Source organism: Gigantopelta aegis, chromosome 11 (genome assembly GCF_016097555.1).
Source record: "Gigantopelta aegis isolate Gae_Host chromosome 11, Gae_host_genome, whole genome shotgun sequence".
Taxonomy (NCBI): Eukaryota; Metazoa; Mollusca; class Gastropoda; order Neomphalida; family Peltospiridae; genus Gigantopelta; species Gigantopelta aegis.
In genome coordinates, this window is record NC_054709.1 from 12645884 (window position 1) to 12672610 (window position 26727).

The 26727-nt window shown below is 38.1% G+C and overlaps 1 protein-coding gene across 1 annotated transcript in view; it reads left to right on the top strand.

Annotated features, from left to right (window-relative positions):
• The window catches only part of LOC121385626, a 25774-nt gene extending 492 nt beyond the window's left edge, over window positions 1–25282 (top strand). The window contains exons 1-5 of the mRNA XM_041516373.1: window positions 1–251; window positions 8882–9090; window positions 10712–10809; window positions 13090–13294; window positions 24939–25282. The exon at window positions 1–251 is cut by the window's left edge and continues 492 nt beyond it. Of these exons, the coding sequence (XP_041372307.1) occupies window positions 1–251; window positions 8882–9090; window positions 10712–10809; window positions 13090–13294; window positions 24939–25055 (880 nt within the window). The 3' untranslated portion in view covers window positions 25056–25282. The remainder of the gene's footprint in view (window positions 252–8881; window positions 9091–10711; window positions 10810–13089; window positions 13295–24938) is intronic.
• The last annotated feature ends 1445 nt before the right edge of the window (window positions 25283–26727 follow it).

The window sequence follows — 26727 nt, forward strand, 5'->3', positions numbered from 1 at the left end:
TGATTCTCAAAGATGCGGATTGGGTCCAATGGCCTATAAGAGAGTTTTCAAAGACAAGACCGTCCTGGAAGATGCACTGATTACCAAAACGGGAATCACCACTCGCGTCGGTTGTATCGAAGTTTGTGGGAAAAGCCTGCCCGATGTCTGCACTGCATTCGTCTTCAACCAACAACAACAGCAGTGCAAGATTTACAAAAACAGTCTAAACACTCTGACACAAGTCACCGAAACGGGATCCGTGGGATTCAGTAAGTAATACAATTCAATAGCATATACAATTAAACATCGTTATCTCGATATCTGTTATCTCATTTGCTTGTAATATCTCGAGGTCGAGAAATGGTCCAATGAGATACGTGTTTACCAAATATTCTATGTTTATCTCGATGCAACCTTATCATGAACTGTTTGGTTCAATTTGCTCAGCATCGAGATAATGATGACAAACACAACTAAGCATCGAGATAACGATGATAAACACAACTGAACATCGAGATAACAATGATAAACACAATTGAGTCTCGATTTGGGGATTAAGTGGCATTTATTCATTCATTTATTTCAACTTATTTTTTGCTTATATCCAATTCAGGTTCAAACACGCTGTCCTGGGCACACACCTGACCTATATGGGTTGTATGTCCAGGAGAGTGGGTTAGTTGTTAATTGTTAGTGGTTAGTGACAGAGAAGAAGCTCTGGGTGGGAGCCGGTACCGAATGTGGCATTTACAACTACCTTACAATCAGATAAGTTTGTATTTCTTGATAGTATGTATCCTGACAATCTCAGGGCGGGACGTATCCCAGTGGTAAAACGTTCGCTTGATGCGCGGTCGGCCTAGGATCGATCCCCGTCGGTTGACCCATTGGGCTATTTTTCTTCCCAGCCAGTGCTCCACAACTGGTGTAACAAAGGCCGAGGTATGTACTATCCTGTCTGTGGGATAGTGCATATAAAAGATCCACTCTCGTAGATATTAAAACAATGTAACCAAAATATTGATTTTGACTTCCACTGACATCTAAAATGACCCCTAAAGTGACCTTTAAATGCCACAATGGTTTGAGAACCTACCTTCACAATAAACCTTGCTTCAAACAGATCTCAATACAGGTAAATTGTGCGTGGGTACCTACCCTCACCATAAACCTTACCCTGTATAAACATCAATAAGCATGAGCACTCATTTCTAACAAAGCTACCATTAATTATTTTTAAACGTATGTTTTAGACATTCGTAAACACATAATTTCGAGATCAGTTGATAGTTTGCATGTAAATTGTAATATATAATGATCCATTATAATCATATTTATGAAAAGCGAATTTAAGTAGCATATTTGTAAAAAGTCCTACCCGCAGATAAGAAAAATGTAAAAACAAAATACCTCACTAAGCATAGGCACCTATTGCTAACAAACCATGCCCAAAATGCCCATTAAAGAATTATCCCCTTTAAATTATGGATCGGGGCCCAGAAAGACATAATTTTGAGATCAGTTGATTTTTTATATCAAGTTTCCCTATACTTTGCATGTAAATTGTAATATATAATGATTCATTATAATCATATTTATGAAAAGCGAACTTTAGGTAGCATATTTGTAAATAGCCTTACCCACAAGGGGGCGAGACGTAGCCCATTGGTAAAGTGCTCGCTTGATGCGCGGTCGATTTGGGATCGATCCCCGTCAGTTGACCTATTGGGCTATTTCTCACTCCAGCCAGTGCACCACGACTGATACATCAGAGGCCGTGGTATGTGCTATCCTGTGTATGGGATGGTGCATATAAAAGATCCCTTGTTGCTAATCGAAAAGAGTAGCCCATGAAGTGGCGACAGCGGGTTTCCTCTCTCAATATACGTGTGGTCCTTAACCATATCTTTGACGCCATATAACCGTAAGTAAAATGTGTTGATTGCCTCGTTAAATAAAACATTTCCTTCTTCCTTCTTCTTCCCCACAAAGATAAGAAAAATGTAAAACACTTAACTTCCACTAATTTGACCCTAAATGACCTTAAATGTCCCTCAAAATAAACCATTCCCAGTCTGGAGCTCCACGCGGTAAGACGTGTTTGTTTCGCGTGTGCACACTGCACGTGCTTTCGTGTGCTCGACTTGGGGGTCCTTCATTTCGTTGTTTTTGTCAGCGAAATGAAGTTTTCTACTGGGATGTATGCGGCCATTGGAACTGATTGAACGCTGGAACGCTTTTCGTTTCGACAGCCTGCACCACCAGGTTGGATTCTTTTTTAGCGAGATTCCTTGCCTCCACGTCATTTCTCCGTCTGACTGTCGACTTGGGTTTTTTCGTGACTCATATGACGGCCATTCTGCAGAACGCCACGGTTGTTCGCGTTTAGTCTCTACATGTCCGAGCCTGTCCTAACAGCACTGGAAGATTGACCGCCCCACTCTAAGAAGAAATAGGAAGCGGGGTCGGCCCCTACTACTCTTTTTCTAGACTTTACCTTGCTTTATAGTGATACCATCTCGTATCCTCTGGAGTCGGGCCCATCCGCACCACTATACCAAACCATGACGACTGGACTATACCCTAGTCTGATACTCTCTCTCGTTCAGACGGATCCGGCTTCTCAAGATCTGTATTTCAGCACAGCACTACACCTTCAACGTCTATCGACTGTCAATCTAGGGGTTTTCTTGACGGGATGCAGCCCATCTCATCCCTTTAAGCTGTGCACCCAAACGGCCTTAACGAGGCCACTCGCGTGGACATATCGCTCGGACTTTAAACTTTTAGATCTGCGTTCAAAATTTTATGTCAAAATTACTTCTTTATTTTTAAATATTATTCTTTCTCTTATTTAATTTTGAACTGTCCTTCTAAAATGCTCCAAATTATATAAATATTCGGCCGAGCAGTCAATTCTTTTTATTTTTGGCTTGTAACCATTTTATTTTTTTTATTTATTCTATTAACTTTTTTACTAATTGCTATTTTCAAAATTCTGCCCATTTTCACCAACCCCTCCCCCCCCCTCCACCCCCCTCCATCCCGAGTCAGGCCACCGATCTTATCGGAGGTCGGACTCGGGATGGGCGTGTTCGAAACCCTAGTGGTATATGGGCACGTTAAACTAGTTATCATCATCATCAAAATAACCTTTAAAGGTCACCTTTGTGTGGGAACCTACCCTCACCGTAAATTGCACCTATCTCAGTAAGCATTAGTACACATTTCTAACAAACCATGCCCCAAAATGTGGACATAATCTTTTCCTAAACACCTCCCAGTTTCGTGAAATTATAGATCGGCCCCTGAAATTTCAACAAGGAAACACCCCTACTAGATATATCTATAAACCAAAGTAATAATATAACCATTATTGATCCATATTATTGGAAATAAGTAAAAGAAACCAAAGATTTGTGTCATTTACAGCATATTATATATTTAAAACAATGACCTTCATATGACCTTGGTCAAATGGACCAATTATGAAAATCCAGCAAATCAAAATGGAAAGTTTGAATATTAAGCGTCACAAAAAACTTTTTTCAAGAGTTTAATTTCCCCTATAACTCGTGGACTGTTGTTTTTGACTAGCAGCAGATCGAACACAAATTGACCTTGACATACCATTAAAACTTTGCAAATTCCCAATTAACGCACATGTTTAGGCAAGTAAGAGTTGAAGATCTGAAATCTACACATATTTTTACATAAGAATCAATGTTCAAACCTTCCTGACTCTCCGACATTGATAAATCGACGTGGCACGTATAACTATGATATAGCACCTTTAAGTGGTTGCAGGATTGTGTAAATTTCTAATGTACTTATATTGAATTTATATTCATTAAATATGCTGATCGTAATTAATAATTTCTGCTGCAATTCAAAATACTCAGTTAACTTGCAGTTTAGAATTAAAAGTTTGTTTAAGAGTAAATAAAACTGACACATGTTGATACAAATTTGTAATAGTCTGTTCCAATAAAGTGCACAAATCACCTGTTTTACTGACATCTGTCTTATAATTTCAAGAGTAAACACCACCTTGTACATCAATGAGAGTCGAAACAAGTAAATGATAAATTATGTAGAGTATCATTAAATATATATTTACAAAATGTTTACATGTCAGTTTAAAATGAAAGAAATAATCGACGAAAATCCGACACTACTTTAGTGTAATATGAATCCTGCAAATGTTTGCAACATAATTAAATATGTAAATCACTTTCTCCAAAAGAGACAAAGTGTACATAACCATTCTCCAAGGAACCGTGTTTGGCATTAATTATGATGCTGCCATTGAAATACTAATCTAGTATAAACTATATAAATCTTAGCTATTTGAAAAATCCCCCCCCCCCCATAACAAAAAACACACACAAAAAAACAACAACAACAACAACAAAAAACCCCCAAACAAACAACAACAACAACAACCCCAATATCAACCATGAAATTGTCATTAAGCAGTAAACTACAAGGTGTGTAATGGACATATATGTAAATCTGTGTAATTAATTATTTAAATAACAATAAATATGTTCAATTCTGACACTTACACTGGCTTCCATGTATGTTTCAGCGTCACGCCACTGTCATTCTGCTAGGTAACGAGTCTACCGCTGCCAAATATAGTGACATTCAAGCCACATTACTGACATTGTTTACAACTGTCGCAAATGAAAAGAATGATAATGGATGATAAAAAGAATACCCCTCTTGTGTCTTGTGATATCATATTTTATCAACTCTCGTTGATAAAATTATAATAAATCCTCGCCAAGCCTGGTGCTGATAAATTATGATGTCATAAGAAACTCTGGGAGTATACTCTATTTATCATATAATATCTTACCTTTTCAGTGCAATCAAAGTATGTGATATTTTTCAGATCACATACTTTAAGAATTGATAACTTTGCAAAATAGATGTAAATTAATCGAGGCCACGGCACAAGGTTTATTGACATAAAAGCAAACGTACCAGGGTGACACTCCATAATTGAGGATGTATTCATAGTCATCAAATAAAAACATTTCAACGGCAATTTTACACTGAAAGCTGTGTTTCGGTATCGTCAATATCATGTATTAGAAATAAAGATAATGTATTATGCTCGCCAGAGGGTCGCATAATATAATTGTTATTCCTAAACTATGACACTGACGATACCGAACAACACTCTGGTAATAACCTCTATATATACTCTTCAAAAAAAGAAACGCAAAAGGGTACAAATGGGTTATAACTCCGATTTTATGTTTCCTACCGGTTCATGCTTTGTGAATATAAGGTCATTGCATGTCCCAAACACATTCCCACGGTTACATTCGATAAAACGCAGCTACTGTACAATAAAGTTCCAAAATGTGAATATTCGCAAAAACGCAGCCACGTGCAAACCATGTCACCACTGCACGTGCGTTGTCTGCACGTGCAGCATGAACACCGACAGTATAAAAGTGCAGGGCGTTCGCTTGCCTGGCCTCTGTATCTGGCCGACAGTTGACAATCCCGGACATGCCACGTCTCAGTGAACCGCAGAGAAACAATGCCATCGGCCGACTAGACGCAGGCGAATCCAGAACGGCCGTTGCCAGGGCATTCCATGTGTCCCCAAGCACCATCTCCAGACTGTGGGACCGTTACCAGCAACATGGATCAACACGTGACCTCCCTAGATCCGGTCGACCACGGGTCACTACCCCCGGGCAGGACCGCTACATCCGGGTACGCCACCTTCGGGAACGATTGACTACTGCCACCTCCACAGCCGCAGCAATACCAGGTTTGCGCAGGATATCCGACCAGACCGTACGGAACCGCCTACGTGAGGTAGGAATTCGTGCCAGACGTCCAGTTCGAGGTGTCATCTTAACACCACAACACCGTCGACTCCGACTGCAGTGGTGCCAGATTCTTCGACAATGGCCTCAACTGCGATGGAGACAGGTGTGGTTCAGTGACGAGTCCCGATTTCTGCTCCGACGTCATGATGGAAGATGTCGCGTGTATAGGCGTCGTGGTGAACGTTATGCGGCAAACTGCGTGCAGGAAGTGGACAGATTCGGCGGGGGTAGTGTCATGGTGTGGGCAGCCATCTCACACACTGGCAGAACTGACCTGGTCCAGGTGCAGGGCAACCTGAATGCACAGGGCTACATTGACCAGATCCTCCGGCCACACATCGTTCCAGTTATGGCCAACGCCAACGCAGTGTTCCAACATGACAACGCCAGGCCTCACACAGCACGTCTCACAACGGCTTTCCTACAGAACAACAACATTAATGTCCTTCCTTGGCCATCGACATCACCGGATTTGAACCCAATTGAGCATCTATGGGACGAGTTGGACCGACGCCTCCGACAGCGACAACCACAGCCCCAGACCCTGCCCAAGCTGGCAGCAGCCTTGCAGGCCGAGTGGGCCACCATCCCCCGGGACGTCATCCGTACTCTGGTTGCTTCAATGGGCAGGCGGTGCCAGGCAGTTGTCAACACACGCGGAGGCCACACCTGGTATTGACTCCAGATGACCTTGACCTTGGTGCTGTGTCCTATCACTTACTCACAATGGACTAGAGTGAATTGTGAACAATCCTGCAACATTTGGTAATTATCGGACTCACCATTCAATAATTAAATCAATTCTCCAAATGTTACGATAATGTGGTTTTGCGTTTCTTCTTTTGAAGAGTATATATGTGGCAGCGATAGATTTGTTAACTAGCAGATGGACCATGGCGTGATGTCACTAATGATAGGTTTAGCGCTGAAACATACACAGTGACATACAAAATATGGGATATCTCCTAGGAGGATATCTCCTAGGTGAATATCTCAGGAGATATCGCAAATTATAGCGCCAGCGATATCTCCTACAAAAGCCTTTAATGGATGATAAAAATCATATAGCCCAATGCAAACGTAGTCACTATGTGTATATTGATAGGTAGGGCCCCCACGAGTCCAAAATATTGGACTCCAGTACTCGACGGTCAAACTCGACGCGGACCCGAGTACCCGACACTTACACCAGAAGATGATGATATTAAGGAATAAACTAAAATAGCATTATGCATCTCAATTCCAGCGCTGAACATTGATGCCAAATCAGGCCCTTGTATTGCATTTAAAAATCGGTTGATACGTGCAGTGTTGTGACGGACGGACGACCAGTTTAAAAAGAGAAAAACTAGTGTATGATCATTTGATTATTATGTAACTTGTATCGTTGATTATATACTGCTGAAATTATTATCCTACATTGATCATTGTATTCCACATTGTACGGGTACTCGAGTCCTGTTAACGTACAAGAGTCTTGCTAGATTCGACATGTGCCCGAGTACTGGAGTACTAGTGGATACCCTATTGATAGTGTAGGGTACATTTGAAACCACTTGAACCTTTTTTGAGTGTTGAATATTATTAATATTATTCAAAAGAATGTCCACTACACATTTCATGTTGAACAGATATTATTTTATGATGTAGTATGCAGTTGAACGTCGTTTAATCCTGAGCCAATATACTCCTATGCAGAGCATTACAAAATAAGTACAGAGCACTCACTGGAACGTCCATAGAAACAGATTGACGTAGGGATGGTCTAATTGTCTTGTGTATATTTCACTAGTAGCAGACGACAATGTCTCGTGCAGCAGGTGAGTAAAATTCGTTGCGAAAATTTAGAGATACAGGGATGTTTGTGTATGTTAAAAATGTACCTTATGGGAAATAGTACTTTTAGCTACATGGTATTTTTAAATGTTTATACTTACCGAGAACTGACAAATTGTAAACATTGCTTTATTTTTGTCAACAAAATAGTTCCGTCAACAAAAATGTCTGCATTTGATGTCATAGCTTTTTAAACATTTATTTGCTCAAGAATATACCACTCGACCTCAGTCTCGTGATATATATATTTTTCAGATCACATACTTTAAGAATTTGATAACTTTGCAAATTAGATGTAAATTAGTCGAACTCTCGGCACTAGGTTTTTTGACATTTAAGCAAACGTACTTGGGTGACACTCCATGATTGATGTATGCATTCATAGTCGTCAAATAAAAAACATTTAAATGGCAATTTGACACTGAAAGCTGTCCAGCGTTCAGAAAACAAAAAACGTTAGGCATAACTTTATTTTGATGTAAGGACATCCAAAATGACGTCATTCGAGTTTGACGTCATTTCCATTCAAAAATACACCGCGCCACATATTCTTACGTCATTTGAATATCTAGTAATGGCGGACTGGAATTAAAGTTCCGTGTACAGTTTGCAAAAACACGTTGTATTAAGCTTGAGATTATATGATAAAGAGATTATTACCCTCGTGTATTTCGGTATCGTCAATATCATATATTAGGAATAAAAATAATGTATTATGCTCGCCAGAGGCTCGCATAATACAATTTTTATTCCTAATATATGATATTGACGATACCGAAAAACACCCTGGTAATAACCTCTCTCTCTCTCTCTCTCTCTCTCTCTCTCTCTCTCTCTCTCTCTCTCTCTCTCTCTCTCTCTCTCTCTCTCTCTCTCTCTCTCTCTATATATATATATATATATATATATATATATATATATATATATATATATATATATTATTGCGCAGTATAAACTTGTCCGATAAATAGGAATCGAAAATAACGTATGCGAAGTTTTGTATATTTATTGCATTATTTCTTTGTTCTCCCATTGTATGTTCTATCCCGTCTATCGGATGGTGCATATAAACCATCCATTACCACAAATGGAAAAATGGAGCGGGTTTCCTCTCTATGACTATGTATGAAGTACCAAATGTTTGACATCCATTAATGAATCAATGTGCTCTAGTGGTTGTTATTATTATTTATTTTTTTAATTAGCGGTATTTGAAGAAACCACATGTCCTGCACCACCGTCCCTGCCCAATGGCAAAGTGACCTACACTTCAGTTGTAATAGGAAGCACTGCCACCTACAGCTGTAATGCAGACTACCACTTTTTTGGACTCGGCCAGTCGAGTGTTTGTGAGACGACTCGAGCGTGGAATGGTCTTAACGGTTCTTGTAGACAAGTGTTTTTCTACAACATTGTGAGTATTAAATGTAGCATGTAAGATGCCTGGATTGTGGAATGATTGTTAAAAATGTCTTGGTGCATATCAAAATGTTACATCCCAGTAGAACCTCAACGACCTTGCCGAGACGTTGACCAAACGAGTTCAGTGATACAGATATATGGTAATAAAGCAGTTACCAGTTATTATCATATTTATGTCTCACGTGAAATAATGTCCACTTGTCACGAATTTTAGTGAGTGGCATGTGAAAATTAGTTTACGAGGGACACATATTTGATGATAACTGGTACCGAGTTTGCTATTCTATTAATTACCCCTGGCTATTTTCTCTCTCTCTAAAACCATTTTATTTTTTATATACGTAGGCTAAATGTACATTTATATAGAAACGATGTAAACCACTTTAAACACTGTTCTGAATATTGCTATAGCTGTATTACAATCACGTTTACTGATAATGTTCAAAAACCTATTATATTTATTATATTAAAACAAATCTATAATGAATTGCACTAAAATAACGTGAACTCTTTTAAAGCACTTCAAGTTATTTTGTGTGTTAGCTAAATTGTGATGACGTCATCTTTAGTATCGACAAGATCATTGGTTTATAAGCATCAAAGCGTCCAATATTATTGTACGTTAGACCAATGAAGAATGTTTGTCACAGAATTTGTATTTTTATTTTCCGCGTTATGAGTTATTGCAGGGGTAATAATTATAGGATATCAAACAAGCTTTCATTTCCCGAGTGAAATAATGTTCAGTTATCAAAAGCTTTATGGCTTAATACAACCCTTACACGACCGTCTTTGAAATCACTAAACATGAAATTTTGACAACGAACGCTTGTCCAACACAGATGACGTCGACAACATTCTACGCGAGTTTCGCCATGTCTTGCCGTTAAAGGTAAAGGAGTGTACGATCTACGAATGCATAGCAAACCGGCATGCAGGTGGTTACAAACTTTTGTGTGAAACCTAAAATCCATGATGCCTGTTAGAGTTGCTATTGTAGCCGAGTTGCACTAATTAGATGATTACGGAAGGCGCTAGTTTTAAAGAGTCTGGTAGTGGCAGATGGACGTTCACTTCGTGGTCTGTTTTGAACTCTACCAATTGTTCTGTGTCGCTCCCATAGTCTTCTAATAGACTGAGGCCTTCATTTGATGAGCTTAGCAAGTCTGTCTTTGTCCAGCCTGAGGCATCTACATGGCTATAAAACCATGTTACGTTTTAGCAAACCTCAAAGTATTATATGCTCTAAAATACCACGGCAACAACAACTTGCTCAATTCAGACATTTCGAGTTTAGGAAGTGAAATATCTATTAAATCTCAATTTAGCAATCCTCAAAAATATTATATGCTCTAAAATACCATGGCAACAATAACTTGCTCAATCCAGACATTTAGGACGTTTAGGGGTTACCCAGTATAGGAAGTGCAATATCTATTAAATGTCTATGGTAGGAACAACCATCGATGTTTTCGAGTTCTCTGAGATTGAGTTTTCGAAGTCTGTTATTACTATTTCGTATAGCAATCCGGCCGGGACTGTCCCTTCAGTGTGAGAGACCAAAGCTTGTTTTCGATGTTTGACTATAGATGCATAATTTATTCTTCTTTCAGGCAAATCCTAGCGATACACTTTACGACATACCTGTTCCTGGATTAGTTACCGCAGGATGGAAGGTAGAGGCGATAGGAACGCCACTTGATTCACCAAGGTAATTGTGATGTCCATGCAATACTAGTTATATTCATCATAACATAACGTTATCCCATTGGTCCAGACGTAGCAACGGGAGTTTAGTAATTTTTGAATGAAGGCAAAAAGTTACTTCCCTTGGAACGTCATATTTGATCACGTCAGTTTATATGGGCAAGTTGTCTTATTCAAGGTTATAATTTATACAACAAAAATAATTCAAAATAAAGTATGAAGATTTATTATTACTATTAGCAAGTTTTTAATTATAAGTGTGTCGCTGATTCACACATACCGGCTTCGGTGGCGTCGTGGTTAGGCCATCGGTCTACAGGCTGGTAGGTACTGGGTTCGGATCCCAGTCGAGGCATGGGATTTTTAATCCAGATACCGACTCCAAACCCTGAGTGAGTGCTCCGCAAGGCTCAGTGGGATCAGAGATTTTGTACATTATGTAATATGAAAGTTATAGAAGATGAATATCACTTTGTGTTAGTTTGCCCAATGTATAGAGATTTAAGACAACAGTATTTAAATAAGATTTACAATAGATGGCCAAATATCCAAAAGTTTTATAGGCTAATGTCTTGTGAGATCCCTAAAATGGTTATTAATTTAGCAAAATACGTACATCTTGCTATGCAGAGACGCCAGTTATTGTTATAATTGGTTTCTTATCTGTTCCTCACAGCTTTATACTTTCATGTATTTTCTTCATCTAGCCTTCTTACTTAATGAGTCACTGATTCAACATTTAATTTGTATTTTTCATTGTATGTTTGCTATATGTGTTATGTAATACTTTATGCAATAAACATGTTCAGGGGCGGGACGTAGCACAGTCGTAAATCGCTCGCCTGATGCGTGGTCGGTCTATAATCGATCCCCTCCGTTAGGCTTACTGGGCTGTTTCTCGTTCCAGCCAGTGCACCAAGGCTGGGATATAAAAGGTCGTGGTACGTGCGAGGTCTATAATTAACGAGCTACTCTCGACCCACTAACGAGCTATTCTCGATTCAAAACCTATACTAGCTCGCACATTTACCTTTCGACCGACCGTTCAAAATTGCGCCAAATTTCCTCAAAAATACGCACCTTTTCTCTTTGGCATTAACAGCTCCATTCAAATTCCATAGCACCACCACCACCCCGCCCGCCTGCTACCGATTCAATCGGGCTGCTGGTGCTCCCTTGCACCTGCCAGTGTAGGCGGTCCCTCCTCCCCCCCCCCCCCACCTTTCCTGTCATGAACGGAGGAGCCGACCAAGGCCGGCTCTTGTGCCCACGACAGGCGTGCGCTACAACAGCTTGTTCTGAATGTGCACGTAAAACACTTTGACCTTGACCGTGACCTTGCAACTCTGCCCGTGTGTGTTGCATATACACAATTCCACGAGGCAATCTTAGTGTTAAGATCACCTTAAGTACGTCAGATAGATACGCACTTCGATCTTAGGGCTAATGTCGCTTCGTGGAACAGGGCCCAGATTCCTTGCTACTAATAAAAAAAATATATAAAAAAAGCCGCGGGTTTCCTCTCTAAGACTATACGTTAAAATTACCAATTGTTTCACATCCAGCAGCCGGTGATTACTATGTCAATGTGCTCTAGTGATGTCGACATACTAGGACCACACTACCAACTGTCACGACGGATTGGCCAATTCGCCAATCTAACTTCTACAACTATTCATGTGTTAGTCTGAACACTCGTACAACTCGGTTCTTGACGCATACATCTCCTATGACCGATTGAGTGTTCGTCAGAGCGCACCCACTTATTGTTTAGATTATCCATTTCCGTTCACCGAACTGTTTATGTTCATCCTGGCATTTGTGATACAGCAAACTGTATATACCCCCCCCCCCCCTCGCCCACCAAAACCCCCCACACATACCTCTGAGAAGTAACGGTTATGGAATCGAGCTCTACTGTATTTTGTAAACACTAGATTAACCTAGTATCTCCGACTTAAAACTTTCTGTTCCGGTGGCGGTACTTGAATGCCTAAGTTGCGTACGTCGCATATTCGAACCACCTCGGTGGATCCATTAAAATGATTGGGGTCTGTCTCGTTCCAACCAGTGCATAACAGATAGTCAAAGGCCATGGTAATGTTTTTTCCTGTCTGTGCGAAAGTGCATATAAAAGATCCCTTGCTGCTAATGGAAAAATGTAGCGGGTTTCCTGATGACTACGAATCAGAATTATGAAATGTTTGACATCCCAATTCCGATGATTAATTAATCGATGTGCTCTAGTGGTGTCAAACAAACTAAGTTTATCTTTCTGTTCCAGGTTCTCCTTCAACCTATTTCACGACGATATCAACATTGTAACCTTACATTTTGATGTGCATTTCAAAACTTCTGGTAACATTGTGTATGTCACCTCCAGAACTGATGGATCTTGGGACCAAAGTGACACTTACCAGACATCATTTCCATTCGCTCCAGGTCGACAATTTAACCTGACTATCCTAGAGACGGGTAATGGATTTGAAGTAAGTAGGAGAAAGAAAAAACGATGGGATGTTTGTAAAAGTGTGTAGGCCCTATCTGTTGTAACTTAATCCAAATGTGTTACAGGTTTGTAGATTAACCAAACGTAGTGTCCATTGTCACAGGTTGAACCTGGGATCTGCGACATGGACAGTACACAAACTAGCAGCAGGGCTCGAACTTAATAACTGTTCACCGATTGCAAATTTGATGTTTCTTACGTACATCTTGTAACAAATGACTTTTGCCACAAATAGATATGACTAAAGAGTTATTTTGCTGTATGTAGTCATATTCCACATGCGCAAAATTGCAAGAAGAAATACAGATCTTCTCCTCCTTTTTTTTTTATACCAATAACGCTTACACCGCTCCCAAGTCCCCCTCTAAATTTATCACTGAAATAGTCTGCACTGTTATGTAATTTCCTTTTTTAAAATTATTTTTGTTTGTTTGTTTTTTTGCTACATTATGTAAAATGCATTTTTTTTAGCTTCTTTGCATACGTAAATGACTATATCTATTGTTGCCATTTTCCCCATCCTAATATTGGCATCCATCTTAAATTAAAGATGGCGGCCATTGTAACACCAACTCTGGGTCCTATCCAGCCTACTTAGATATTCCTTTATCTTTCACTGTATGGTATTAACTGATGGTGTGAACCTATGGAAACAATACATAGCAAAATGACATGTGTAAAAAGATGATTTTAATGTTGATAATGATGTTTTGGGGATAAAAATACACACATTTTCATGCAATGTTTATTCAATCTGGCGTCCATAAACCATATGTATATCTTTTTAACTAACACATTTCACTTGTATCTGTCTAAACTGCTCTTTATTACCCCAGCAGTCACTCATAACGGAAAATATTTTCCATATTATCTCAGTGAGAAATATTCTGCATTGGTCTAACGAACAATACTATTGGACAAGTTGACACTCGTGACAGTTGAACATTATTTCACTCGGGACACAAATTTGATAATAACTGGTAACTCGTTTATTATCCTCTATATATGTTTCTCAAGCTGTAATGGATAATATTAATTGCCATACATTGTGTTAACCTACCTCTCATTTAAAAAACAAATCATACATTTTGTGTTCATTACATTGTATTAACATTGATGAAGTTACAAAAGAAATTAAATATGATTTATAAACATATTGGAACATTTTTGGATAGAATTTAAACTGTTAAATCCAAAATGGATGACATTGCTGACAATTTTGGATGTTTACCAATATAATATTACCATATAATACAAACAAGTTGTGTATATCAGACAATGCTCAATGAACATGCTATGGATACCTTTAATGTTCAGTCTAACTTTCCAACGGTTATTTCGAGTCTTTTGTTTTACTATATCTTCAGAGGCTGTCCAAATACTACGTAATGCTATTTTTGTAAAAATTATACATCCTCCCTCCCCTTGTGATGCTCCGTAACGCTAGCCCATACACCCCCAATTTTATGTTTTTTAGTAAGTAACGCTTGGAGACCCCCCCCCCCCCCCCCCCCGCCCAATTCCCATTCATAAACAAGTCATACTATGGGTGTTCTTTTTATGCGATTTGGGAAAGCGTAGGTATTCATTTCAACTCAATTTATAATCATTATTATGTGTTTACATTCAGGTATAACTACCTATGTTCAACATTGTCGCTGTGACAGAGCGTTTTTGTTTTGGGAAAAAAACACCCCAAAATATTATAGTAATAAAAAAGTGCGTTATGTAACACTGTTCAGATCACCCACCCACCCCATGTAATGATACATAACATTTGGACATACACCCACCCCTTGATCGGTTTACGTAATATTTTAATGACCCCTTCAATGACCTTTTTTCCATATTTGTACTGTAGCAAGTATACATGTCTACCTTGTTCCCCTCATCTCTTAACCTCCAGTGACATCATAGCAGAAAATACTCTTTGTGTTATAAAACGCATTTCCTTCGGCACCTGATATCTGAATTAGAATCTTTTCTGGGTGGTTGTACACACTGTGTAGAACTAGATATACCCTTTTCCTTTTGTAATGAAACAGAATTAAAAAGTGAATCTATTGTCCTTAGGCTACACTTTTCCCATCAACTATGTATGAACCCCAGTCATCAAGCTTAGGATGAGTAACAAATGCTGTCTAATCTTTACAGTTTAAGCTGATGTATGAGTTTGACCTTGTCTGTCTTCTTAGGCAGTCCATCTGATAGAAAGAAATTTTTTATTTAACGACGCACTCAACACATTTTACTTACGGCTATATGGCATTAGACATATGGTTAAGGACCACACAGATCTTGAGAGGAAACCCGCTGTCGCCACTACATGGGCTACTCTTTCCGATCAGCAGCAAGGGATCTTTTATTTGCACTTCCCACAGGCAGGATAGCACAAACCATGGCCTTTGTTGAACCAGTTATGGATCACTGGTCGGTGCAAGTGGTTTACACCTACTCATTGAGCCTTGCGGAGCATTCACTCAGGGTTTGGAGTCGGTATCTGGATTAAAAATCCCATGCTTCGATTGGGATACGAACCCAGTACCTACCAGCCTGTAGACCGATGGCCTAACCACGACGCCACCGAGGCCGGTCACCCCATCTGATAGAGCTAATATCTATTGCACAAAACAGTATTTTCTGAAGACTGAGACTGTTGTGTCGCCGGAGATAATGAACCGTTTTCCAAAGAGATGGCAATGTGCTGTTTCTTGAATAACCTTCATGTTTGAAGACGTCAGCTTCTTAATGTTTTCAATGAAACCAAAAGTCTTTAGTGACCGTCTTGGGATGGGTGCATGGAACGTTGTGGATTTGCCAACAAATCCTGTTCTGAAGAAATATTTCGAAAGCTTGTTTTCCAACTTCTTTAGTCTTCAAGAGATTGTTTGCAACTTTAGCTAGGGTTTGTGCCTTGACGAAATGCAAAACAAACCTTTCATGTCAACTTCATATGGATTGATAAAAGTTTGGAAAGCACTTTTCAGTCTTTGCAAATCTGTCTGATCTCTGATGGGTGACTGTTCTTGTGTACCATGTCTTCCGAACCGAATATACTTGCCATGTCCAGTATGGCTTCTACGTAACTTGTCCTTGCACGACTTGTCAGGTACCATCAATAGCTTGTTGGATAGCTTTTACTGCATCCACTGATGCCTCGCCTCCTGGAGTTTGCATGGTAATTAATTGTCTATTCAATTGTGAAGCCATTTGGATGTCTTGATTTCAGTATATCTAATCTGGATACACTGGTCCCACAGTTTTTCAGTAAATTGTCTGCTCCTGTAAGAGATTGACGAGTGTAACAAAGTACACAGGTATCAAGTACGATTGTGAGGATCCATGCTAAACAGCAAAGGACACATGTCAGGTGAATATCAAAGTTGTTCTCTTGTCTACCACCAAGGGATCTTAAGACCAACCATATTATGTCCATGTACTGAATCCAAAACTGTGCTGTCAGTCCTAGTTCATCACTTCGCCCTTGTATTCACAGTACATTGTGTGCAAACGTTGATATTGGTCAGTAACAGTGATCTCTTACATCACTTAACAACGCCCCAGCGCGTGCTGTAACCTCACCGTGGTGCAGGGGTGTAACATTATCTTTGAAAATGGCCAATACAGCACAAATCCTCTTGTTTTCTTCGAAATACAATTAACATTTTGAATAAAAGTCAGCATCTATCTGTGATATTTGTATTTTTGCTGAGTTCTTTACACTGTGCTTTTATTTAAATCTTGAACTTTTATATTGATGTTGATCATCACTTTATTTGTTTGAATTACCATAGTTTGACACCCAATAGCCGATGCATTTTTCGTGCTGGGTTGTCATTAAACATTCATTCATTCATTCATTCGTTCATTCACTTAACAACAAGATATTCCCAGTAATGAGCCCCGTTCTGCTTTGTCATTTTGTATCAGTCTGTTCTTTTAAAAGTATCAAATAACAGCCTTTACACGGCTTCCAGAGAGTGTGTGTCCCATTTACCCATTTACTATTTCACCCAGATCTGACTACAAATGAAGTGTGTCTAGCTGAGACCATTCACTATATTGTTTTTGTTTTTGTTTGTTTGTTTTCTGTGTGACCTTTCTTGAGAAATGCCTGCGTACATCCACCAGATTTTCAGTCACAACGTCAGCGGAACCACTGCCACACAGATTTACAAAGAGCTCCTAGATATAAGAAGAATATATGCAATATGCCAAGCTGGACAATAACATCCTGGAATGAAAAGATTGATGCCACACAGGCAAACATACTTTCTTAGTCACACCAAGGTCAAATATTACTAACGCAATCAACAGGTCTAGTAGAATGTTGTCATATGCATAACACAAACTGAATTGTGGAGTTCTTTTTAATAGACGAGTTATCCACTGTGGACAGATATTGTGTGATACCAGAACCTGTTGCAGATACCTACCCAGCCCAGTCAGGAACTAACTGAAATTCAGCTCTACCGAACAACTAGAAGAAAATCTTAAATACAAGCATACTTAACACCTTCTCGTACAGCAATAGTAGTGTTAAGTGTCGTTCAACATGCTAACAAAATATGGCGCCAATTCTTGGAATTTTTAATCAACATATTGCTAGTTTTCTTTTAAGTTTTATTTACAGTTTACCATACTCTAAGAAGAGTATTTGCCGTTCTTTTCCTGGACTACAATGCCATGTGTTTAGTGTTGTATTCCAGCCTCAGATGAGGTCTCCTCCTTCAGTCACAATTGTCCCAACTAAAATGCATGACATAATTATGTGCTACATAAATTGTCACAGGTAACAGGGTATCATTTTCAACAATGGCATTACACATGGCAGTCACCAGTTCCAGTAAAGTGGAATAGGATTTACCGTGGCCAACGCGATTTAGGATACTGATAATTTCAATGTCTGACAGACGCTTTGGGTTTTTAATCGACCACACTTCACAGCGTGGCATACATCCTTTTCCTATGGATATAACTAATATATCTCATGTTAGTTGAATCCCTAACACCACTGCACGATATCATGCGTGTCTGGAGGTTTGACTTTCTGAGATAGAAGAAAATTAATGAAAGATAGCCATGTCATTTCCTTTGAATCCCTATGGGCATATATAATGCAGTCATCTCTGCACTGAAGAAACTGATTCAAATGTTGTTTCCACGACCTGTTGCCAAAATATATCCTCTGAACAAAATACTTCTTCAGTCTGTATTTTAGGGTGTCGGTCTTGTACTGAGGGTTGTAGAAATTTGGGAAATGTGTTTGGATAAACAGACAATATCGTTCTCATAGCATTGCCATTCATTCAACCTATGCTCCTCTGATGATGTTAATTTGAAAATAATCACAATTATTGGTGATGGCACGAAAACACATACTCCTTCGTGCACAATTACGCGACCTGTCCTTTCCGAGACTAATATCACACAATCACAAACTTCCTCTGAAATCCACACACACAGTAACACTGAAACCACTTTATCCCTTTCAAGTCAGTGTTCACATTCACTTTTTACTAATTAAACTTTAATTAAAATTTATAAAACCTAAATCATTACAATGAATCGGCGATTTGACGAAAAAAACCCCGAATGTAACGTTCTACAGCGATTCCCTTATTTGTGTATTGATACAGTTGTAAATCATCGTGGAATAGTTCAATTGGGTTTTTTAATATAGTTTTCTATAATGGCAATATTAATGCATTTGGAATTATAAGAACTGAACGTTATATTTTTGACGTTCATGCGATGATAAAACAACAAAACCGTTTTACACACTTATATATGAACGGCTTCACGCTAATGTGTGTGTGTGTGTGTGTGTGTGTGTGTGTGTGTGTGTGTCGAGGGGTTAGTGCCAGAACCCATTATATGGTGAATTATACAACAACAAAAATTAATTACCTTGTCAGCATCATAGGAATGTGTACTATCATTTCACAATGTCTCATTCAAATCAGTTATTTATTTATGCTTTTATACATCAGAACCCAAACCAATTATCTTTTATATCCATTTCCACAAAAGGCCAAAACCATGTTTTCAGCACTACTTTATTCTGTCCCTCTAGAATTTTGTAGTATCACCCATAGCTGACAGACATAACTCGCTAGCTTACAACACTGGATTGTGGTGGGCTGTAAACTGTCTGAGAAGATTGAATGCTAGGTGTAGTGATTAGACATCGTGAATGTGGTAAAATGTTCATTTAGTTCTACAGAAGAAACACGCAGTTGAGAAAATATTAACTGAACAGAGAGACATAGAGAAACTAGTTAAAAAGGAAACTTAATTTCCCTTATTTTAGTTTGAATAGTTGCTATGTGTATTAGAGACAAAATAATATAACTAAATTAATTTGCCGGGGGCAGGACGTAGCCCAGTAGTAAAGTAGTGGCCTGATGCGCGGTCAGTCTAGGATCGATCCCTGTTAGTGGAATCATTGAACTTTCTCATTCCAGCCAATGCTTCACAACTGGTGTTACAGACCATGCTATCTACTATCCTGTCTGTGGGATGATGCATGTATTAAAGATCCCTTGGTGCTAATAAAAAAATAGTTGCCCATAGTTTCCTCTCTAAAATATATTTGTGGTCATTAGCCACATGTCTGTAGTGTTGAGTGTGTCATTAAATATAAAATTCCTTTCTTTCTTTCTTTCTTTTTAAACATGGCTCCCATATGCAACAACCTTAGTTAAACATTATAAACTAGCTATGTATGTACTGTGTAGACAGTTTGAATACTATATATAAAAAATTAAATTTAATATAAAATAAAAATGCCTGGGAATTGTTTATTGTAATAAGGATGATAAAGATGATAAATGTTTTATGACCATACGCAATAAAATATTTTAATGTACTTAGCATAGAGGGAAATAGTTTATATTATTTCGAAGGCATCGTCACAGGATTGTAACTGTTCTAGTCATTTAATATTTTATAGACATTATATAATTTTTGACATATAGTTAAAAATTAATTAGTAGATAAAGGTCAATCATTTTTCTGTAAATCAGAGTCCGTTCATGGTAGTTCATATTATAACTAATTGGTTAGAAGAAGCGACCTCTTTGTGTAAATGACATAAAATAAATATGCATACTACTAATAAATATTGTTCATTGTAGTAGTTGAAATGTATGCACATTCATATTTTCTGGGCTAAAATATTTAGATATTACTACATTAACTGGAATAATTGTAACATTTCAGATGTTCCAATGATGAGGGATCTCTGGTCATTATACCAAAGAGGTTACTGCTATAGTATGTTTAAATAAAATATGTGTGTGTACATGTATATCATTCTACGAGCGCATTAGACAAACATTATACTTAATCACGCATCAGATCAATGCTGATAACGAATGCATTAAACTGTATTTAGATATGTTTTACACCTGGTCTCATTGTACTTAATAGCATTCACTGTTATCATTATTATAACATCAATTTATTAAATATTTTAATCAACAATTTTTATTCAATGAACAAATTAAAATGTTTTCAAAACATTGACAATCAAAACATGAAACTATACCTAAAAATGTGTCTTATTTTGAATCTATAGTTATCGCAATATATTTTCAATTTATATATGACAAGACTAGTAAAGTAGTTCATTCCTGTACATGCATACAGTATATCACCCATGTCAGCATAGTTCAGTGGTACAGGTAGACGAGTTGGGATATATGATTGATTGCCCTTAGTGGACCCATCGGCTTTTATCTTATTTCAACCAGTGCCCAAGACTGGTACATTAAAGAGTGTGGTATGTACTTTCCTGTCAATGGGGAAGTGCATTTAAATAATATCTAGTAGCTGCTTTGTTGGAGCAATTTTCCTTTTGTATTTTACAGACCCAAGAGTCGAAATACCTCACAGAGAGGACATATGATAACCATGGTTTAAAAATATGTGCTGGCGTGCCATTAAATATTTCTTTCCCATCCATGCCAATATCCAACTAGTCAACAAACCTTAACGACGCATATATATAGACGTATATTAGGGTAACCAGGATTTTATATTGGGGGAGGAGTGGGTATAGAGAGCACTGCTTTTACACATGTTATGGGGCGACATGCATTATAAAAGGTGGTATTGTGAAAAAAGAGGTATATTTGAGAAGGCACGGTCCTCTTGTCACTAGCATATTCAACAAAATGAATTTGTTTGAAAAACTGTTTTTCTAAAGTTGTTAAAGTACTTTTAGCAACCTGCTACAATACCAGGGAGCCCGATTCACCATCTCAGTGCAGGATAAGGTTACTGTGCACATAGCTGGAAACACCCATGGCCTTTGCCAGTATCTGCCACCCAGAGATAATTTGTTATATCTATATCTATATATATATGTATACACAAAACTTTAAAATAATATACTTCATATAACTGGAATTAAAAATGTAATTACAGATAAATTACAAATTGAGAAATACATGCTCTATAAAAAAAACCCCACCAAAAACAACTGTTTACATAAAGAGTTTGATGAAAACTGGGCACCTTCGCAAAGATGTCTAGAAAATTAAAATTAGCCTTAATATTTAAAAATAACTCCAATATAAGACACATGGTCGTTTTTTGTTTCTGTTATGTTTTGTTTTTGTTTTTTTGTTGTTTTTTGTTGTTTTTTGTAACCTAAAAGACATTAACGGCTGTTTTGTATATTTGGAAATAGGGATTTTCTTTTCTTCTTGTAAGATAATGATTTCAGGGTCCCAAACCTGACATTATCAATATATAAATATCTGGGGCAATAATTATTTTAAAAAAGAAAGAAGCAAAAACGAAAAAAAGAAGAAGAAGAAAATGTGTTTATATTGCACAGCTACGAACATGTTGGTATAATGCATGCATAATTATGTAATATATGCCTGCATAATACACACTACAAGGCGATGTCACATTTTTTATAATTTGGCTCAAAATGAGGGGTAGTGGCGCCATTATGTACTTATTGTGTATGGCAAACCAGTTTATATAACAACTGGTATTCTTCCTTACTGCAGGAAAGGTATGTGCAGATATTTAGATCCATACAAGTGACTAAAGGTTGTACACATTGTTGTACATTACGTTTATTTGTGTTAAATATTTAAAATTAACAGGAAAATGTAACACTTTCTCTTACAAAAAAAAGCTCCTATCAATATAATAAGATCTTTATTGCTGTTATTATGCTATATATTTTTGTTAGACACATACATTTAATTTAATACATTACAGCGATATGTAGAGGAATAGAAAATTTACAAACAAGTTCAAATATTGTCCCATGTGGATTTAGCCTAGCCGCCATCTTGAATTCAAGATGGCCGCGAAAATTATGAAGGAAAAAAAATGCCAACAATGGATTTATGTTTCTATGGAATACAAATTATATATAGCAAATGTAGCAAAAAACAACAAGAAAAAAACTATAAAATCAAATAATATATAGCAAATGTAACAAAAAACAACAAATGCAAACTATAAAATCTTGACATAACAGTGCAGACTAAAAGGTTATTTTGCTGTATGTAGTCCTATTCCAAATGCAAAAAAAACTGCAAGAGGAAATACAACTCAAAGAACTTTTCTTTCTTTCTTTTTTACCAATAAAGCTTACACCGCTCCTGGGTCCCCTTATAAATTTATGGGGGGGGGGTTTTCTGTTACAACCACCCCACCCACTACACCGCAACGTGATTTCACCAACATTATTATTCTTATTATTGTCATTATTATTATTATTATTACTATTATTATTATTGTTATTATTTACTTCTTACTACTACTTTTTGTGGGTGGAGGGGGAGGTGTTTGTTTCTGGCTATGAAAATGCAAACGGAAGGCTGAACTTGACCCTGCACATAGAGCTGGATTCAACTGGGGTTAAGTTATAAGTAAGCCAACCTTTGGACGACAACACATGCTACATTACACTCGTTTGCACGCTATACATTAAACCGAATGGCCACTGCGAATCAGTCAAAATAATAGGCCACATTGGCGACGCTGGGAAACATGTTACCTGTTTTCTAACCGAGCACAGACCAGAAACGCCATTATGCCATTATTGTTACGGAAAAACATACTTAATAACTATGATTCAGAAACAGTACTATAGGTTTAGCTTGTTTCGCAGATCGGTACAGTTAGTGACTTAAATATGGTGACATTATCAGAAGTGTTATTATTATTATTTATTATATATAACTACGAACTGTATTACATATAGCATGCATTTTAATTGTAAAGAGCTGGAAGCAAACTGCCAGGACGTCACAAGCTACACACGAAGTGGTGACCAATCACTATCCGTAGCAGTAACGGTGTAGTTGAGAAAACTCTCTAGAATTGTTAAATGCCTGAAGACAATATATATATATATATATATATATATGGGAGTGGACACGAGCCATAATGAACGTTCGGAATTTGATAACCGCAAATAAGATGTAAATTAATTAGATCAATTAAGTAAATTTTATTGACACAACATTGTGACCGACGTACTGGTAAACAAATAAGCAAGGCTTCATATTCCAGTAACGCGGGACATTGAATCGATTGCGTCACAATGTTCTGTGCAGGCACGAGCAATTTGTCTTAATATATTTTTCTGGTACATTTTCTGGGAGAGCATGTCTCGACCCCACCCCCACCACAAACTTCGCTAGCCTCAGTCTACCCCTCCCCTCCCCCCACCACCCTCCGCTAAAATCCCTGCGCATGAGTTTGCAGTGGTTCTGTGTACGGAAGCTCAATAAAAAAAGACCAAAAACATAAAAAACCCAAACATAATAATAACCCATGGCACATCCCCCCCCCCACCAAAAAAAATAAAAAATAATAATAAACATATATATAAACAAACAAATAATACTACTTTTTAAAATTATATCCGCCTGCTTAAGCTAATTTTCTTTTCTTTTCTTTTTTCCTATAATTTTCCGAGAGAGCGTTTCTCGACAGCCATCTATAAACTTCGCTCGCCTCAGTCTAGACCCCCCCCCCCCCCACCCCCCGTGTTAAAATTTCAGCACACGCACCTGCAGTGGTCCTGTGGACGGTAGCTACGTAAAAAAAAATAAAAAAAATCGTGCGTTCATGTTCGGACTGTTTATTTTCTTTCAACGTATTCGCCGTTATTTTGTTTTGAAATAACATATTTTTAATTATTTGCCATTTCAGTAGCCGACCCTTATTTTGAAATCCTCTATACATGACGGTCGTTTATATAAAATTGAAGGATATATTATACGGCTGTCGTATATATAGCCTCGTCACTACTCGGATTTGCCGTACGTTTTATGACAACTCACGAAAGAGTTCCAAATTTAAAAAAAAGAAAAAGCGCTATCTCTGGTTGTTATGGGATTCCCTCGATCATGGTTCAGTTAAACTGTTTTGGATTATACAATAGCGAGGTTTGGTATTCCAAATAAATGTAATTTCCATTTACAATCCATATTTAGACAAATAAGGCCCACAAAATCCATGACTGAATGGCCAAAATACGGGGTTTTTTTTTTTTTTAAGGTTTGATTGGGGCTGAGATGTATTTATGTTTTGTAATACTTAATGCAATAAACTGTATAATAATATGTTTAATGTTTTAGATAACCGTGGATGGCCAGTGGCATGCAACACGGAAACACAGCGTTAACGCACAAGTGACCAACCTCATCAACCTGACTGGGGACTGCGGTTATCAGTCAGTTAAAATGTTTTACTGATTGACAGAGAGAGGAGGTCCGCAGACAGACAGACAGATACAGAAGAACAGAGGCAGAGGGAAGGGAGTGGGGGCAGATAGAAGGAAAGAGAGAAGTATTATTTACACATACACAAAGAACATACACATACACATACATATACACATACACACACACACACACACACACATATATATATATATATATATATATATAGAGAGAGAGAGAGAGAGAGAGAGAGAGAGAGAGAGAGAGAGAGAGAGAGAGAGAGAGAGAGAGAGAGAGAGACATTAACACACAGAGAGAGAGAGAGAGAGAGAGAGAGAGAGAGAGAGAGACAGACATTAACACAGAGAGAGAGAGAGAGAGAGAGAGAGAGAGAGAGAGAGAGAGAGAGAGTGTGTGTGTGTGGGGGGGGGGGGAGGTTTTATTAAACAACTCACTCAACACATTTGATTTACGGTTATATAGCGTCGAACATATGGTTAAGCACCACACATATATTGAGCTATAAAACCCGCTGTCGTAACTTCGTGGGCACTCTTTTTGATTAACAGCAAGGGATAGGGGGACATAGACAGGATAGCACATGCCACGGCCTTTGGTGTACCCGTTATGGCTTGTGCGAGAAATAGCCCAAAGGGCCCACTGACGGGAATCGATCCCAAACCGAACGCCCATCAAGTGAGCGCTATACAACTGGGCTACGTCTTGCCTCGCCGAGAGAGAAAGAGACAAACAATGAGAGAGAACGACATAGACGGGGATATATATCTATATAACTATATCGATCGATCGATCGAGAGAGAGAGAGAGAGAGAGAGAGAGAGAGAGAGAGAGAGAGAGAGAGAGAGAGAGAGAGAGAGAGAGAGAGAGAAGACAAACAATGAGAGAGAACGACATAGACGGGGATATATATATATATCTATATCTCTCTATCTCGATCGATCTCGATCGATCGAGAGAGAGAGAGAGAGAGAGAGAGAGAGAGAGAGAGAGAGAGAGAGAGAGAGGTTTGATTAACAGTAAAAATAATTTTAAATAATTTAAATGTTTTTATTTTATTTTGTTTTTATTTTTGTGTGTGTTTTGTCTGCCCAGGTCGTCTGCCCAGGTTGTTATTTCTCGAAATTTAACGACAGACATTTATGGAATCAACGATTATTTTGCGAAAATTGAAATGTTTCAAATGTCCATTGAACTCTGCATTATGCACGAATACGACCACGGGCACGCATTACGGTGCTGTCATTAAGATTCATATTCAGATTAATGTCTCGTTCTCACGCAATGGACAATGCAAATCAGAAGCACATTTTTCGTCCAGGTTCTACATAATCACATTTGTTATCCTACCCCCCCCCCCCCCCCCCCGCCCTCAACCATTCTACTAATAGTTGATATTCAATAGTCAATGCTTAATAAATCAGTGACTTTTTAATTGTAGAAAATAAATGGTTAAAATGACTGCACTTGTTTTATTTGTATAGCAACTCAGTATATACTTACTACTCTCAGTAGACAAAGACGTTCAATTAACAATGGAACACATCACAAACGTCAGTTTTGCATAAGTGACATACTCACTTTGTTCTCTCATTATTAAACTATCTACCAGTTTTATGTGAAGTCTGACATTTCCAGTTCTAAATTTACGTAGTATTACGGCATTTGTTTTATTGACAATTTGACA